We start from the raw sequence: 17,657 nt of genomic DNA, 5'->3' as shown, positions 1-17,657 counted from the left end.
ACATCTGCCGCAACCTTTCGTGATTGAGATGAAGTAGGATTTCTTCAGCCAGAGGATGGAGAATCTGTCGAATTCATTGCTGCAGAAGGCCGAGGAGATCAAGTCATTTGTTGTCTTTAAGACAGAGATAAATAAGTTCTTGATTAGTTAGGAGATCAAGGGGAGAGAGAAGGAGAATGGGGTCAAGAAACATATTAGCCATGATCGAATAGCCTAATTCTGCTCCTATATCCTACGGTCTTCATGAACGAGGATACCCAGACTCCTCTGTACCACAACAATCTGCCATCTCTTTTCATGAAGGCTGAAAACCATTTAAAGATACAAACCAGCAAAATATAACATTACCAATTCAGAGTCAATAATGACCTTTGAAAAAGGAACTGAAGAAATATTTGTAACACAGATAGTGGGAACTGCTGGTGCTGGAGAATCTGAGATAACAAGGTGTAGAGCTGGATGAACACAGCAGGCCAAGCAGCATCAGAGGACCATGAAAGCTGACGTTTTGGGTCTAGGGTCTTCTTCAGAAATGGGGGACAGGAAGGGCATTCTGAAATAAGAATCCCCTTCCTCTCCCCCAATTCTGTAGAAGGGTCTGGACCCAAAATGTCAGCTTTCATGCTCCTCTGATGCTGCTTGGCCTGCTGTGTTCATTCAGCTCTACACCTTGTTATCCCTGGACAAATACTTGGACAAGATCATGATGCAGAAATAGCAGTTGAGTGGGAACTCTCTGAAAGAGCTGGAATATGCCGAATGAGCTGAATGCCTTCCTCCTGTACTGTGTCAATTTGATTGTTACACACACAGAATGACCAACACTTGGAACAGGTGTCTAGGTAGACTAATGGAATTGTTTAGGAAGTAATAGTAAGGACCCTCTACATATTTGAATTAAGAAACTCTGAATGGGCCTCTCCATCCAATTGACTCTTGTGATATCTTCAAGCAGTCTGCAATTGCCTCAATGTTCAACTGTTACCAAGTCTTGACTAACAAAGGAGACAAAGGTTATCAGGGAGAGGTAGGAAGAGGCAGAAATCTGGATTTTAGGCCACAATCAGCCACGACTTTATTGACTAAAAATATTAAGAGAAAACTTAGCAGTAAAACAGTCTTAAAACTACACAATTTATTAATGATATAAGACAAAATTAAAAACCCATAAAAATCTTTAAAATATCCAAAGAAAGCATCAATGTCAACCTTGTCGTCTGGTTGGTACAATTTTTGCAATCTTTAAAGAAGTCATCAGTGTATTATTAATGAGGAACTATTTCCCTCAAACTCCAATCTCAAATCCAAAACACATGATGCTTAGATTTTTCACCTGCCAGGGGTTGCAGATTTTTGTTTTTTTTTCACCTTTTCTCCCTGGGTTTTTTGTGGTGATAAATCAGATCACATCCCTTCAGTTTTCTAACATACATAAAGCTAATGTACTCAATGCCTGAGCCATAATCAAATGAGCCACGATCTTATCCAAAGGTCGAACAGGCTCAAAGGGCCAAGTGGTCTAGTTCTTCCAATTGATTTGTTCAGGGACATCACAATTCAAACATTTGCTTTTGCAGTTTGAAGAATTATTTTGACTTGAAGCATAAACTCTGTTTCTCTCTCTACAAATGCTGTCAAACTTGTTGAGTTTCTCCAGCAATGTTTTTATTTTCAGATTTCTAGCCACTGCAGTAATTTCCTTTGATTTGATTTTTCCTCTGCTGTCTTGTGGGTTGAAGGGATTGATCTTATACATTTCCAGAGTTTGACTCAACAAGGCTGTCCCGAATGGTGTTCACCAAACTCCATGAGATCTGCTGCAGCTGGGTGAAAGACTTGCCATTGACACGAAGAACTCATCCCTATTTTGAAACGTCCATTCACGCCATCAAAAACATGCGCAGAAAGATGGAGGACAAACATGTCTGTCTGCCAGACTTCAATACTCTCTTCAATCTAGAGGTAAATCACAGCTATGAGCCTGAATGAACACTGTAGGCCCCAGCCAAGCTGTCTATGGGCCCAGGTGGTGGTGAGGAGGAGGCAGAATGACAAGACAGAAGGCAGGAAGAGACATGAGTTGAAGGAAAGAAGAAATGTTAGGGAGTGGGAAGAACTGAGTTGAGGAGAATGATAAATGTGGTGGAGATAGGACAGAAGGAAGCTGAGAGAAAGGTGGGGCGGAGTGAGGGAAGGAAGGAGGAACAGTCTGTTGGTCAGAGATCATGTTGGGCTGTGTGCAGTGGCAGTCACACCTGGTACCTCTTGCATTTCTGACATTTCTTCAAAATCTCACAGTCTTGGTGACGGGGACTGAGAATCAGCTCTACTGACTCCTCCCTCAGTATACCCTCTGTCAAGACACCTCACAGCCTCCATTACTCTGCAACCCTCTCCCTCTAGTCCAAATCTATGTCTATCTTTCATTGCTAATCTGTATTTCTAATTGGCTCATGCTCCCTTTGGGAAGGTACAGCATTGATGTAAACTGATTTGAGCTATCTAGTTGTTGAGATTAACATTGCAAATTTTTCTTCTTTGATCATATAGTTAATTGCCATTTGTTTGAATTTGGTATATATTTGCAAATGCCAAGGCTACAGGCCAAGTGCGGGAAAATCGGATTAGAATAGTTAGGCAGAGATAGCAAGAAACAGAGATGCTGGAGTCAGATACAATACAGTGTGGAGCTGGAGAAACGCAGCAAGCCGGAAACGCAGGTAGTACCAGAGGAGCAGGAAAGTTGACGTTTCAGGTTGGGACCCTTCATAATTTCTGAATAAGTCCTGACTGAAAATGTCAGCTTTCTTGCTGCTGTGATGCTGCCAGGCTTGCTGTGTTCCTCCAGCTCCACACTTTGTTGTCTTGAAATAGTTAGGTGGTTGTTTTGGACTGGTGAAGATTTGATGAGCCGAAGAGTCTTCTTGAGGGCTGTAGACCTCGATGTCCATGATTCTACTCCCATTCAGAACTAAACTGCTGTCTCAATGAATAAACAGCTCCTTTAAGTCTTCATTATGACCTCGGCTTATCAATCACATTGCTGTTTATGGGATCTTGCAGTGCTCAGATTGTTTCCTACTTGACAGAATTCAAAAGAGAGAAAGTGCTTTATTGGCTGTCAATTGTTTGGCAGGGTCCTGGCAGCAGGTTAAGTGCTACTGAAATGCCAGCTCCTTCTCCCCCTTTCTGGCACTTCCTTTTCTTCTCTCACCAGGACCAGGAGGAGCAGTCATTTTTCGCGGTATTTGATGGACATGGAGGGGTGGATGCTGCAATCTATGCCTCCATCCACCTCCACGTGAACCTTGTCAGACAGGAGATCTTCCAGCATGACCCAGCTGAGGCCCTGTGTCGAGCCTTTCGCCTCACGGATGAGCGGTTCGTTCAAAAGGCTGCCCGGGAGGTGAGTGATATCTCCCACCCACTCGGGGTCAACTGGAAAATTCTACACAACACTCCCTGGGCTAAAGAAAATTTTGCAGCACCAAATGAGGCCACTTGCCCTGCCCTATCTATACTGACTCTTTGAAACACTATGCCTACTGAACTGTGAAACAGGCAAGACATGTATTTACATCAGTTTCTGTAGCTGTTATTTATGGGAAAGGCTGTAAGCCCATCATAAGATGTACAAGAATTCTACATTGAACTATGTCTAACCAGGAGACAATTTTGCTCGAACTTCTTGCCATTAGCCTGTCAGAATTATTTTAATGTCGATGCTCAACCTACTTGTTCACAGAAACGTACAGCTCGGAAAACAGACCCTTCAGTCTAACTCGTTCATGCTGACCAGATATCCTGAATTAATCTAGTCCTATTTGCCTGCATTTGGACGATTCATATACACATGCAGATACCTTTGACGTGTTGTACCACTTGTTCTGGCAGTTCATTCCATATACACATGGCCCTCTGCGTGAAAACACTGCCCCTTAGGTCCCTTCTGAATCTTTCTCCTCTCACCCTAAACCTATGCTCTCTTGTTTTGGGCTTCCCTACTCTGAAGAAAGGACCTTCTCTATTTGCCTCCATGCCCCTATACTAGGTCACCCCTCAGCCTCCAATGCTCCAGGGAAAATAGCACCTGCCTATTGAGCCTCTTCATGTTACCTTCCTTGCCTGTTCATCCCTGGATTAAGACTTGAATCCAGCACATCTGGCTGAGAGACAAGTACATTATCCCTCAAGACTTCCACTAGCTCTTTGGAAGAGATTTAATCCCACAACACCAGCTTCTCTCCCACCCATTACCAGACAAATGAATCCTCTTCCATCGTACATTGCCTCTTGAAATTTACTGTGGAATCTGATTCAGTCATCTTTTCAGGTGATAGAATTGGAATCTTAACAATTCTGTGAAGAAAATTCTCCATCCACTAACCTTGCCGTTTCTCTGATTGTTTTAAATCTTTAACCACTGCTTAGTTCTTCATTGAAACCCTTCATCATTTTGACTGACTTATTAGATTTCCCTATGACCTTCTCTGCTTCTTTTTGAAACTTATTTACTGGATGTGGGTGCCACTGGCTGGGCCTGCAATTATTGGCTGTCTCCCTAATTGCTCCTTGAGAAGGTGGTAGTGAGCTGTCTTCTCAAACCACTGCAGTCCTTGGGGTGTAGGGACCCCTATGATGCAGGTGACAAGGGAGTTCCAGTATTTTGACCCAGCAAGAGTGAAGAAATAATGATACATTTCCAAGTCAGGATGATGAATGGCTTAGAGGGGAACTTGCAGGTGATGGTTCCCATGTATCTGCTGCCCTTGTCCTTCTTAATGGAGAATTATCCCCAACTCTCCACTATAAAAAAAACTTAAGTCCCGTACAATTTGCACTGACCACTATTTCACTTAAAGGCAGATGCAGGTAAGAAATGGAGCTGTTTACATTCACTGTTGGTTTCCATTCATAAAGGAGCAAACACCTCCATACCGTCTCTTTCTCTCCGAGCTCGTCTGAATTTTCCCTCAGCTGCAGTACTTCTGCTCATTGCCACTGGCAAAGCAACAGGTTGAAGGAGGGAAGAGTAGGAGAATAACTATTCTGCTCTCCCAGACAGGGATGTTTAACTCAGTTGGCAAGCCAGCCAGATTGTAACATAGAGTCAATACCAGCAGTGTGGGTTCAATTCCTGGATCGGCTTGTTACCATGAAGGATTCTCCTTCCCAACCTCACCTCCCTTGTGTGAGGCACGGTGACCCTCAGATTAAAGCATCACCCTCTCTCTAATGAGACAGCAATCCAAAAGCCTGGCTAAGTCTGTGGCTACTTTACTTTCCAAAGAGGTGACAGCAACAGAATGGGCTCCTTCCGTGCTGTATTATTCTATACAGAACACGATGATACATTTTTTAGGACAGTAAAGGGAAAGTTTGCCTGAAGAAAGCTCTTTGTCTGGAAGCTCCCCCCAATCCCACCACATAGATGGAGAGAGAAACACAAACACATGAGGATCTGGTCCAGGGTATAAATAAAGCACAAACACAAAGATATGTTCTTCTCATTCTATTGCTTTTAGAACCTACGATGTGGAACGACTGGTGTGGTGACCTTTATGCGAGGGAACATGCTGCATGTAGCCTGGCTGGGTGACTCCCAGGTGATGTTGGTGCGAAAGGGCCAGGCAGTGGAACTGATGAAACCTCACAAACCTGACAGAGAGGTAATTGGTTAGTGATATCAAAGTGTTGTCATTTGTTTTGGGCACAGGGGCTACGTGCTCTCCTTGGACAGTGCCTGACGAAGGAGATGTTGAGGTTACGATTTGCCTCAGAGTCTAGAGTACTGAGGGAATACATACAGTAGCCATTTCTCAGACCAGATGTTAACCCTGTTTGACCTCTCAGATGGGAGTGGATTATCACCACTGTCCTGTTCAGCTGATATTACAGTTATTTTTATTGCTTGAGCAAGCTAAGACTAACAGTATCGATGCCCTTAGGGTTGATGCTCTATTGAGAAATACTGACTTGCTAATTATACAGTAAACACAGGGAGGGCAGCACTGGCAGGAACATCTGCCACAGCGGATCATATGAATTGGGGCAGGCCATTCGTTCTGTCGAGCCCACTCTGCCATCCAATAAGGCCATTTTTGATCTGATTGTGGCTCTAACTCCACTTTCTTGCCTGTCTCCCATTACCCTCAGCTCCCTTCATAATCAATAATCTATCCAACTCGGTCTTGAATCATTCAATGACCCAGTCTCCACTATTGTCTGGGGAAGTGAATTCCAAACACTACCAACTCTTTGAAAAGCCAAATTCCTCCTCAACTCTTAAATGGGAGATCCCTCATCATTAAGCAATAACCTCTAGTTCTAGATGCCCCAGGGAGACAAAAGCATTCTTTCAGCATCCACCTTGTCAAACTTCACCTTTAAAATCCTCTTCTAAACTCTTGAGTATAGGGCCAACCCACTCAATCTTTCCTCATAAGACAATTCCTTCATTCCAGGAGTTTTTCAATCCTTACCTGAACTGTTTCTAAAGCAGATGTCCCATTAAGGCTCTGCAGAGTTGCCACAGACATCTAACTTACTTTACTCTGGCTGAAGATGCTAACATGTTTATAATTAAACCATTGATACCAACTTGAGTTGTTCAGGTTTCCAAATTCACAGTTCAGATTTAGCCCTAGATGTTTCCAGAACGAGGGGTGTCAAGACCAAGTGAAGTCTTGGTTTGGAGTGGGTTAATGGAAAGAGAATTCAGTCAGAAGACATATATTTAATTCATGCCTTATTTGATGTCATAAATCTTGTTTTTATATCTGTTATAAATTCTGATTAGCCCATTTATAAATGGTCATCCCCTGTGTAAACTTATCACACTGTAATTAGATCATAAGAAATAGGAACAGGAGTAGACCATTCAGTCCATTAAGCCGGTTCTGCCATTCAATAGGATCATGGCTGATCTGACACTCCTCATGTCCACTTTTCTGCCCCTCCCCCATAACTCTTGATTCCCTGATTGACCAAGAATCTATCTCAGCTTTAAATACACACAAAGACTCCGCCCCCACAGTTCTCTGTAGCAAGGAGTTCCAAAGATTTGCAACCCTCTGAAGAAGGAATTCCTCTTCATCTCAGTCTTAAATTGGTGTACCTTTATTCTGAAACTATGCCCGCTGGTCCGAGGCTCTCCCATGAGGGTAAACATCTTCTCAGCATTTATGCTGTCAAGGCCATCAAAAATCCTGTATGTTTCAGTGAGATCACCTCTCACTCTTCTAAATTCCAGTCCATAGAGTCCCTATCTGTTTAGCCTTTAGCCACATTAGTTTGTCTAATGCTACTTCTTTAATGACGGTGATGGTACTTAATTCCTTCTTAATTAGATCCTCCTGTCAGTGGTTGTACTGCAATGTCTGACAGTTCCCATTATAATGGGTGATACGGATTTACAGCATGAAGAATTGTTTGTGTTTAGGATGTACATGGTCCATGAAGATTTATTTAGGCCTTGTGAATCAAGGAAAGGTCTTGATTAAAAGAATATGGAGAGACAAAGTAAAGGCTAAAGGGATTGCAAAATAGACAGACCTGGATGAATAAGTAATTGACGGTATCAGGAGAGGTGGAAAGTGCAGTTCATAAATCATACAAGACCCCAGGGCAGAAATTAGAAGATCAAGGAAGGTATTTGGGATTTTTATTAGACACAAGTTCAGCAGTAGCTTTAGGAAGTACATGAATGCATTGGAGAGAGTGCAGAACAGGTTGATCAGAATGGTTCCAGGGATAAGAAGCATCAATTCTGAGGATAGTTTGGAGAAGTTGGGATTATTTTCCTTGGAGAAGAGAAGGCTAAGAGGAAACTTGACAGAAGTTTTCAACTTCACGAGGGACTGGACTGAACAGATATGGAGAAACTGTTCCTACTCATAAAAAGACCAAAACCTAATCAACATTAAGTCTAGTAGGATGGGAACTGACAAAGCCCTTAAAGTATATCAGGAAAGTAGGAAAGAATTTAAGCGAGGAATTAGATGGGCTAAAAGGGACTATGAAAAGTCGTTAGCAAAAAAGATTAAGGAGAATCCCAAGGTTTTTTTATATATACATAAAAAGCAAGAGGGTAGTCAGAGAAGGCGGTTGACCCACTCAAGGATAAAGGAGAGAATGTACGTGTGGAACCAGAGAGATAGGTGAGGTCTTAAAAAAGTATTGTGTATCAGTATTCAGCAAAGAGAAGGACTTGGCAGAGGATGATTTCAAGGGGGTGTTGAATTTCTAAGCCAAGTTCCATTTAAAAGGATGAAGTGTTGTGCAAATTGAAAAGTATTATGATAGATAAGTCCCCAGGTCCTGATGGGATCTACTCCCAGAATATTGAGGGAGGCAAGAGAACAAATTGTTGGAGCACTGACAGACATCTTTGTATCCTCTTTGGCCACAGGTGAGGTCCTAGCAGACTGGAAAATAGCTAATGTTGTCCCCTTGTTTAAAAGGGGTAACAGGGATAATTCAGGAACATACAGGCCTGTCAGCCTCACTTCAGTGGGAAGGGAATTATTGGAAAATATTCTCAGGGACAAGATCTATAAGCATTTAGAAACAAATGGACTGATCAATGATAATAGCATTGTTTTGTATGGGAGAGGGTGTGCCTCACAAACTTGGTCAAGCAAGTTTTTTTGAGGAGGTGACAAAGATGACAGATGAGGGAAAATGGTTGATATTGTCTACATGGACTTCAGTAAAGCTTTTGATGAGTTCCCTTATGGCAGACTGGTACAAAAAGTGAAGTAACATGGTACCAGGAGTGAGCTCAAGATGGATACAGAACTGGCTTATTCACAGGAGACAGAGGCTGGCGGTGGAAGGATTCTTTTTGGAATGGAGGGCTGTGACGAGTGTTGTTCCAAAGGGACCAGTGCAAGGTATTCTGCTGTTCATGATCTAAGTAAATGGAAGAAAACACAGCTGGTCTAATTACTAAGTTTGCAGATGATACAACTGTTGGTTGGTTTGCGGACAGTGAAGAGGATTGTCAGAGAACACATCAGGATATGGATTGGTTGGAGGCATGGGCAGAAAAATGGCAGATGGAGTTTAATCTGGACTGTTGTGTTGTACTTTGGAAAGACAAGTACAGGGTTAATTATACAGTGAATGGCAGAACCCTTAGGAGTATTTGATATGCAGAGGCATCTGGGTTTCCAGGTCCATAGATCTCTGAAGGTGGCAGCGCAGGCAGATAAAGTAGTAAAAAAAGCCTATGGCATGTTTGCTTTCATTGGAAGGGGCACTAAGTATAAAGATATACAAATTATGCTGTAGCTTTACAGAACTGCAGTTAGGCCACATTTGGAATAGTATGAACAGTTCTGGTCACCACACCAATAGCAACAAGGATATGACTACTTTGGAGTGGGTACTGAAAGGGTTTATCAGGATGTTGCATGGTATGGGGGATTTTACCTATGAAGAAAGGTTGGACAGACTGAGTTTGTTTTCGCTGGAACACAGGAGAATGAGAGGCAACCTGATATAAGTTTGTAAGATTGTGCATGGCATGGATAGAGAGGAATGTATGAGGCTTTTGCCCAGAGTGGAGGGGTCAATTACTCGGGGACACAGGTTCAAGGTGCAAAGTTGGTGGGGGGGGGGGAAGAGTTTAAAAGAGCTGTGCGAGGCACATTTTTCACACAAAAGGTAGTGAATGCCTGGATGTGCTGACAGAGAAGGTGGTGGAAGCAGACACAATAGCAACAATCAAGCAGCAGTTGGACGAATACATGAATAGGATGGGAATAGAGGGATATGGATCCTGTGAGTGAAGACAGTTTTAATATGGAAGGGCAAAATGAGTTGGCGCAGATTTGGAGGGCTGAAGGGCCTATTCCTGTGCTGTGCTGTTCTTTGTTATACAAGATGTCACATATTTAAAGTGGTTTGCAAAAGAAGCAAAGACAAGGTAAGAAAAAAAACTTTTGCACACAGTGAGGTGGTTAGGGTCTGGAACATGCTGTCCAATAGTGTGATAGAGGTGGGGTCAATTAATGTATTCAAAAGGGAATAAGACCAATATGTGAAAAGGAAAAGTGTACAGGAGATGGCATGACGTGAACTATCCCAAGTACAGCCAGCACAGAGACAGTAGGCTGAATGACCTTCTACTGACTGTAATAATTCTTTGAGGTTAAAAATTGGACATTAGAAATCTTGTTTTAAAATAGTTTGTCTATTTGCTCTAGTGAAGTGGAATTTTCATCCTCCATACACATACAATGAGGTGCCTTCCTTCTGAGTGCATGTCTCAACGTGCATTTTAGAACCGAGTGTGGACCCAATGATGGATGGTCTATCACAAGATTAGGCTATACCAAATATCTCAGTTGAGTTGATGTGTGTATTTTTTTCCGACTTGTTCTTCCCTTTTGCTCCCTCAGGATGAAAAGCAGCGAATTGAAGCGCTCGGAGGCTGTGTGGTGTGGTTCGGGGCTTGGCGAGTTAATGGAAGCCTTTCTGTCTCCAGAGCCATCGGTGAGGTTTTTAAATCAGGAAACTGGCTCTGATTATATTTTCAGCCTCATCCCTGTTGCCTGTCTCGACACATCACCGAGACACCGTGGCTAGACTCTTATTCCTTAGAGAATACAGACTAATCGACCCGACTAGTCCATCTCAGTCTATATGCTCCACACATATCGCTTTCATCCATCAGCTTAGCATTCCGCTCCCTTCAAACTTGTGAGTTTTCCAAATTTCTCTTAATACGTAACCCTGTGGATGCAAGTTCTATATTCTCTTCACTCTCTTGTTAAAGAAGTCACTCCATTATTCTCCACTGAATTTATTCATGTTTCTCTCCCATCCCTGAATGATAGTCTCCCCCAGAAGTGGAAGCATCTTCTCTAGGTCTCTTGTATCAAATATTCTCTTTAACCCCTTACATTTTAAATACCTCTCTTAGATCATTCGAGAGGAAGGCGCCTTTTCAATCTTTCCTGATAGCATAACCTTTTGGATCATCCTCAAAACTTTTGGTCTCTTCCTGCAGTACCTCTATATCCTTCTTAAAAATATAGAAATCAGAAGTGCTTCCAGTGCTTCCCGTAATCCAGTCATTCACTCTGGCTCTGTCCAGTAGTGGTCAGGAATATTCAGTTCGTATACATGGTCCACTTGGGATTCCTAGATTTTAACTTAATGCAGGAAACTTTGCCAGCCTGCCTGTCTTAAGTTCCCAAATCTGATCTAGATAAGATAGACAAGGGGTGAACACACATGTTACATGATTGTGAGTGTTTTGTATCCAGACCTTGTGGATTATCACAAGACAGCAACTGAAACCTAAACTCAGTTTGCTTTTCAATCTGTTTGTGATCTATTAACGTGGTGCCAGCCATAGCACTGAGCCAGAAAGTATGTGGTTTTGAGTCCAATATTCAGGCCAACATTCTCAGTGCCAAGCTGAGAGACTGCTGCATTGTTGGAGGTGCTATTTTTCCCAAACAAGACATTAAACAAAGATAAAATATTAGACTGCACCTAAGGAAGTCACAGTGCTCTTTGTGGGAGTTTGCTATGCACTGCTTTACTGCAAATAGTTTCAAAGAAGTGCTTCATTGGCTGTGAGGCACTTTAGGGCATCAAGTGTCATGAAAGCTGTCTGTGTGTACACATGGGACCCTTTGCACTTCAGACACTGTGGTCACTACTCCTGCTGCATCTTGTTGAGCAGAATGATGTCCTCTGCAGTTTGGAAGAATGAGAAGTGAACTCTTCGAAAATCTAGAATGCTCTGGGAGGCCTCAACAGGTCAAAGGGTGAAAAGTTGATTCTACCTGCAGGACAGTCAAGAACTGGGCAGCAAAATAAGGGCTATGTTATTTAGGACTGGGCTGAGGAGAAATTCACTCACTTATAGGATTGTGAAACTGAGAAATGCTCTACCATAGAGGGTTGTAATGTTCAGTCACTGAGTAAATTTAAATCTGAATTTTGGTTTGAGAGAATCATATTTAAAAAGTGGTTTTAACAGAAGGTCTCCCAAGGCATTTCACAGGAGTATTATAAAACACAATGTTCCTCAGCAGGAGGTCTAAGACCATAAGAAATATGAAAAATTTGCTCAGCGAGCAAACTCACATCCATGAAAAAGGTGGGCCATTTAGCCCCTCAAGCCTGCTCTGACATTCAACAGGATCATGGCAAAACTGACAACCCTCTTGAAAGAAGAAATTCTTGCTTGTCTTAAATTGGTGCTCCTTTATTCTGAGACTATGCTCTCTGGTCCTAGACTCTCCCACAAGGTGAGAGCATCCTCTTAGCATTTACTCTGTCATTTACCTTCAAGAATCCCAAACGCTTCAATGAAATCACCTCTCATTCTGCTAAACTCCAATGAGTAGAGTCCCAACCATTTTGACCTTTGGCTCATAAGACAATCCCTCCACTGGGATTTAGCATAGAGGACCCAAAACTTGGGCAAAGAAGTAAGAGGGCATCAAAGCAGAACATCGAGGCCTAGAGGGAGAGAGGTAGAGGGAAAGAATCCCAGAACTCAAGTACAACGAAAAGGCACAGCCACCAATGGAACAGCAATTAAATTTGGGGATGCTCAAGAGGCAGATACCTCAGATGGTTGAGGTGGTTGGAGGATTACAGTGGTGAGAAAGGTAGAGGCCTTGGAAGTATTCGTAAAACAGAATAAAAATTTTAAAACAAGCAACTGCTTGACAAAGAGCCAATGTTGATCAGTAAGCATATGGTTAAGGTCTTGCTGCGAATTCTGGATGATTTGGCGTCTATGAAGAGTGGAGCATGGAAGACCAGTCAGGAGGACATTTACATAGTGAAAGTTGAGGGGCAACCAAGACATGAGTGAAGGTTTCAGCCGCAGATGACTGGAGATTGGGGGGTGGGGTGGGTGAGGGAGAAGAAAATAGGAACTCTTTCAAATGATGAAGGGTCTAGGCCCAAAACGTCAGCTTTTGTGCTCCTGAGATGCTGCATGGCCTGCTGTGTTCATCCATCTTCACAGTTTGTACTCTTTCAAATGAGCCTGGTGCCTGGAAGAGGAATGGAGTTGGCAATTAGGGAACTGAGTTTGGACAAGCTGGGGCAGAGGGGCTGGAAACAATAGCTTCAGTCTTCCCAACACTGAATTCCCGCTCCTCCGGTGCTGGATGTGAAGGCTACTGTGGAAATCTGGAATTCAGGTGGATGATCAGCCAAGATCTGATTGAGCGGTGCAGACAGGAGGGCTGAGGAGATCCCCTGATGGTTTTCTGGTCCTATTTCTGATGTTCTGTCCATTTTTCTGTCAACCTGAGGGGGAGGCGTCCCAAATACAAGCCTTTCTCTCCCTCTCTCTCAGGGCTTGTGTCTAACTATATTTTTTTTAAACTTGGGTTTGTGTCTAACTATATATTTTTTTAAACTTTCGCCCACCTCCTCATCCCCAGGCGATGCCGAGCACAAGCCGTACATCTGCGGCGAGGCGGACAGCGACTCCACCGTGCTGGACGGCACCGAAGACTACCTCATCCTCGCCTGCGATGGGTTCTACGACACCATGGAGCCCGAGGAGGCGGTCAGGGTGGTGTCCGACCACCTCAAGGAGAACAACGGCGACAGCAGCATGGTCGCTCACAAGCTCGTGGCGTCAGCGCGGGACGCGGGCTCGAGCGACAACATAACGGTCATCGTGGTGTTCCTACGCGACCTGAGCGCGCCGGCGGATGAAGAGGGCGGGGCCAACGGTCACTCCAAATGGACCGGGAACTCGTTCGACGGCGCGCAGGGAGACGGCGGTGATGATAAGGAGAACCGCGGCGACTACCAGGGTTCGCGAGCCCACCACCAATATGGCGCTGCCTCAGAACTGACGCAGGACACGAGGGAGGACTCGCTGACCGACAGAACTAGCCTGACTCTAGGCCCCCCGATTAGCGTCCTCCCGATGGAAACCGGTGCCAAGGAAAGGCCTGCGGTGCGGTCCAGGCCCGAGCAGCCCTGCAGGGGGCCAAGCTTGCGGAAACGCAGGGACTTTGCGTCGGCCGCCGTCCGACACCGGAAGACCCGGCCCGCGGGGCGCTCGAGGAGGCAGCGCCGGGCGGAGAGGCCGGCTCCCTGCTTCCCCGGGGCCCTGGCGGCCGGGCAGCGAGGAGAGCGGTCCGCGCTGTGCCTCAGTCGGCGGGCCAGCAGCAAAACCGCGAGGAATCACAACGGCTCAGTACACCGGGCACCGCGGCGGGGAAAACCGGGCAGAGACCGCGGCTCCGGGGCAGTGACTCGTGACAGCTGGCATGGAGCGGTGCCAGCCAGGTCAAGTAGCTCATGTCTACTTCAACAGTAAAGCTGTCACACTCTACCCCCTCCTTCCCTACCTGCCCATCACTAGACTGGAGTTGTTTACTTCTCTGTTCCTAGACAATCCTCACCTCACTCTAGCTAACTTATAAATCAACTCGTAATCTTCACGTTATCTTGTATTCCCGGCCCAGGCATAGTAGCTGAAGCCCATAACAATAAGCCATGCTGCCCAGGGAAGATTATATCTTAACTGGTTTCTGTAGACTGAGCAGCGTCACTGTGGCATTTTACCTCTAATGATGCCACTCCCCCACTCTTCCCAAAACTTTTGGTGACCCGATAGTCAGCTGCCAGGAGTGGGGCATGGGTGGTGGAGAGGAGCGAGGGAGAAAGAATTTGTGTCATATGCCGATCTACTTGTCTGACACGTAGAAGATAGGAGCAGGAGTCAGCAATTCACCCCTTCAAGCTTGCTCTGCCATTCCATCGGATCAAAGCTGATAATACAGCGCTGTTCCCACTTTTCCCTATACCTTTTGATTCCTTTAGTCGCCAAGTTCCACAGGTGACATAGACATGTGCTGCAATTTCTGACCTGCCTTTGTACTCAAGCAGCTTCCTTTTTACCCAGTAAGAGTGCATCTATTTTTTTAAAAACCAATTTCAACAGCATCACTGGCAGTGCCAGTTGTTTATTGCCAGTCAGGGGGAGAGGAGAACTGGTTGAAAGCAACTGAATGTTTTGCTCAGCCATTTCAGAGAACAGCTGAGAGCCAACTTCATTGGAGTTGGACTGGAGTCACAAGCCCAGACCAATAGTGGAGGCATATTTCTGTCCCTGAAGGACATTATGGACCACTTCTGCATTTAGGATAATCCAAAGTCTTGTGGGCACATTTACTCCTTTCATTTCCTGAAGCGAACTCAAATTCTCTAACTGTACAGACTTTCTCAATGTATTCATCTCGGGTTCTAACTCTTCAAACATAAATGTTACACCAGCAGACCTTTTAGACAATACTCGGGCTAACCTGCCACCCACACTCCATTCCAGCCCTCTCCATGGTTGGGGTCTTGTGTTGCAGTTTGTCCCCAGCCAGTCTGGTGGATGATTGTCACAGCCACTTCCTTCACTGTCCATGCACCTCCCTGCCTCACTCCACCTTCCTCCTTCCCAGGACTGAATGGTGCACAGAAATATTGGCAGCCCAGCAAGATTTGCAAAACCCCCTTGCTGAGGAGATGTCTGACCTGGTCTCGGATTTACCTCAGTCAGAAAGTGGAAAAATTTAGAGCTGGGCTCGACTGAAACCTAATCCAAAAGAAGGGTTTCATTTCCAATTGGATAGGGGAAGTGGGAAGAATGTGTGTGTGTGTGAAAGTGAACATCTCAGTTTACAGAACATATTAAACTGCAGTAATAGTGATTTCTCTGATAACTAATAGTTAAAAGTATTTGTTTGTCTCTGGCTGTGGTTATTTACTCATAGCGAATCAAACCTATGAGGCTAAGGCTCTCAAATTGATGATTCCAACACCTATAATGGCTTTTTTAAAATAAGCTAAAGGCTCTTATAATCATTATACATTGAACAGGTGTCCTGGCTTGTATTTTAAAAAATCGTATATATTAGTACACTCATCAGGGCACTCCTGACCAAATACAGACAGTAACAGTCATGAGTTACTGGTAGCTAGTTAAACTTTAGAAAGTATCTCCTTCTGAAGAAACTCAAGGTAATTCTGTAAGACATGTATGATGCATTAGTAGTTTTTGGTCTGATAATATATCTGCACTGGTAACTGTGAAAGTCTGACTATGAAACTGTGCTGGTCTCCTGTATGCTGCACTAGAACCTGTACCACTGCTTATAGTGGGTCTGACTGTATCACTTCACCTGTACAGGTAGCAATCCAGCCAATTACCTATGCTAGTCATAGTTTTAATTGTAGTCTCTTTGGCGTTCTGGTTTTAGTGTAACCCATTTTGTATTGGTACCTGTATAGGTACCTGTGATGGTCTGACATTACTGTTCTGACTGTGCATCCAAGTGGGTACCTCTAGTAGTCTGCCTGCGCAGATATCAACTGTACATCTTCAGTTTGAAAATAACATCTGACTGTACACCTGTACTGGTGCCTATAGTTGTATTGGTACTGACTACAACTGGAGCAGTTTGATTGTACACTTGTACTGATACCTGTAGTTGTACAGGTACTGTCTGCAATTGAAGCAATTTGAATACTGGTGCCTGTGGTTGTATAGGTGCTACCTGCAATTGTAGCAATTTGTCCATACACCTGTACTGGTGCCTGTGTAGGTACTGTCTACAGTTGAAGCAGTTTAACTACACATGTACTGGTGCCTGTAGTTTTCTAGGTGCTGACTACAACTGTAGCACTTTGCCTGTATACTTGTACCAATGCCTGTAATTGTATAGGTACTGTCTACAGTTGAAGCAGTTTGACTGTACTGCTTCCACACATTAAAACAATCCTGGCTTTGTGACACGTAGTATTTAACTGATTGCAGCTGGTGGTAGCAAATAGTCCTTAACCTGGTTTGAATTTCTGTGCCCTTATTTGCTTCTTGTTTGTTTAAATAATAAACTCCCTGCCCCCCTCCCCCCACAACCAGTACCTGTATTTACATGTTCAGTATCTTGTAATTTCTAATGATGGTATTTCTGGTGATTATAATGTAAAAATTATATATATATGGTCTTAAAAACTTGAACACCAAAATGGTGACAAAACTATTGTAATTATAATCTGTTTTAATGCTGTTTAGTCTGTGTACATTTTGTGTTCTAATGTAATATCTCGTATTGGAAATGGTGGAGCACTTTGTACTATTAAAAGCAAAGCCTTTAATTAATGATTAAAGGGACTTCGCCAGTTTGATGAGCCCTTATTTACTTGCTGGACTAGTAGGTTGTTGGACAGAGGAGGCAGATTTCCTCTGACATGACATCTTCATAGAATCAGAGGACAGAAGATGCTCTTCAACACGTTAAGTCTGTACCACCAATTTTATGCTAAATCTACATTTGTCCCATTTTCCTGCACTAGACCCATAGTCTTGAATGTTGTTACATTTTGTTTGCTCATCGAAGTACTTTTTAAACTAGTTAGAGGGTGGTAGAATCTGGAGTGCACTGAGTGAAAGAAATTTTCCTCTGACCCTTTGTAAACCTGCTGCCTTTCAGTTTAAAAGTGCACCCCCTTCTAATAGACCCTTCAGCTGCTTACTTTTCACGCTGCCCCTCAATCCTGCTCAACGGTCTCTGCTCCAAAGAAAATAATCCTTATCCAACCTCTCATCACTAAACTGCTTCATCCCAGACAAAGTCTTGGTGAATCTCCTCCACACCCCTCCA

The 17,657-nt window shown here is 43.9% G+C and overlaps 1 protein-coding gene across 1 annotated transcript in view; it reads left to right on the top strand.

Annotated features, from left to right (window-relative positions):
• Nucleotides 1–17,181, top strand: part of ppm1e (protein phosphatase, Mg2+/Mn2+ dependent, 1E) — a 121,576-nt gene extending 104,395 nt beyond the window's left edge. The window contains exons 3-7 of the mRNA XM_048557079.2: nt 1,763–1,962; nt 3,218–3,406; nt 5,526–5,669; nt 10,407–10,500; nt 13,428–17,181. Coding sequence (XP_048413036.1) covers nt 1,763–1,962; nt 3,218–3,406; nt 5,526–5,669; nt 10,407–10,500; nt 13,428–14,320 — 1,520 coding nt within the window. The 3' untranslated portion in view covers nt 14,321–17,181. The remainder of the gene's footprint in view (nt 1–1,762; nt 1,963–3,217; nt 3,407–5,525; nt 5,670–10,406; nt 10,501–13,427) is intronic.
• Nucleotides 17,182–17,657: the final 476 nt, after the last annotated feature.

This window comes from Stegostoma tigrinum, chromosome 27 (genome assembly GCF_030684315.1).
Source record: "Stegostoma tigrinum isolate sSteTig4 chromosome 27, sSteTig4.hap1, whole genome shotgun sequence".
NCBI classification, from domain to species: domain Eukaryota; kingdom Metazoa; phylum Chordata; class Chondrichthyes; order Orectolobiformes; family Stegostomatidae; genus Stegostoma; species Stegostoma tigrinum.
The sequence above is the reverse complement of the archived record's forward strand: the minus strand, read 5'-3'. Positions and strand labels throughout refer to the sequence as shown.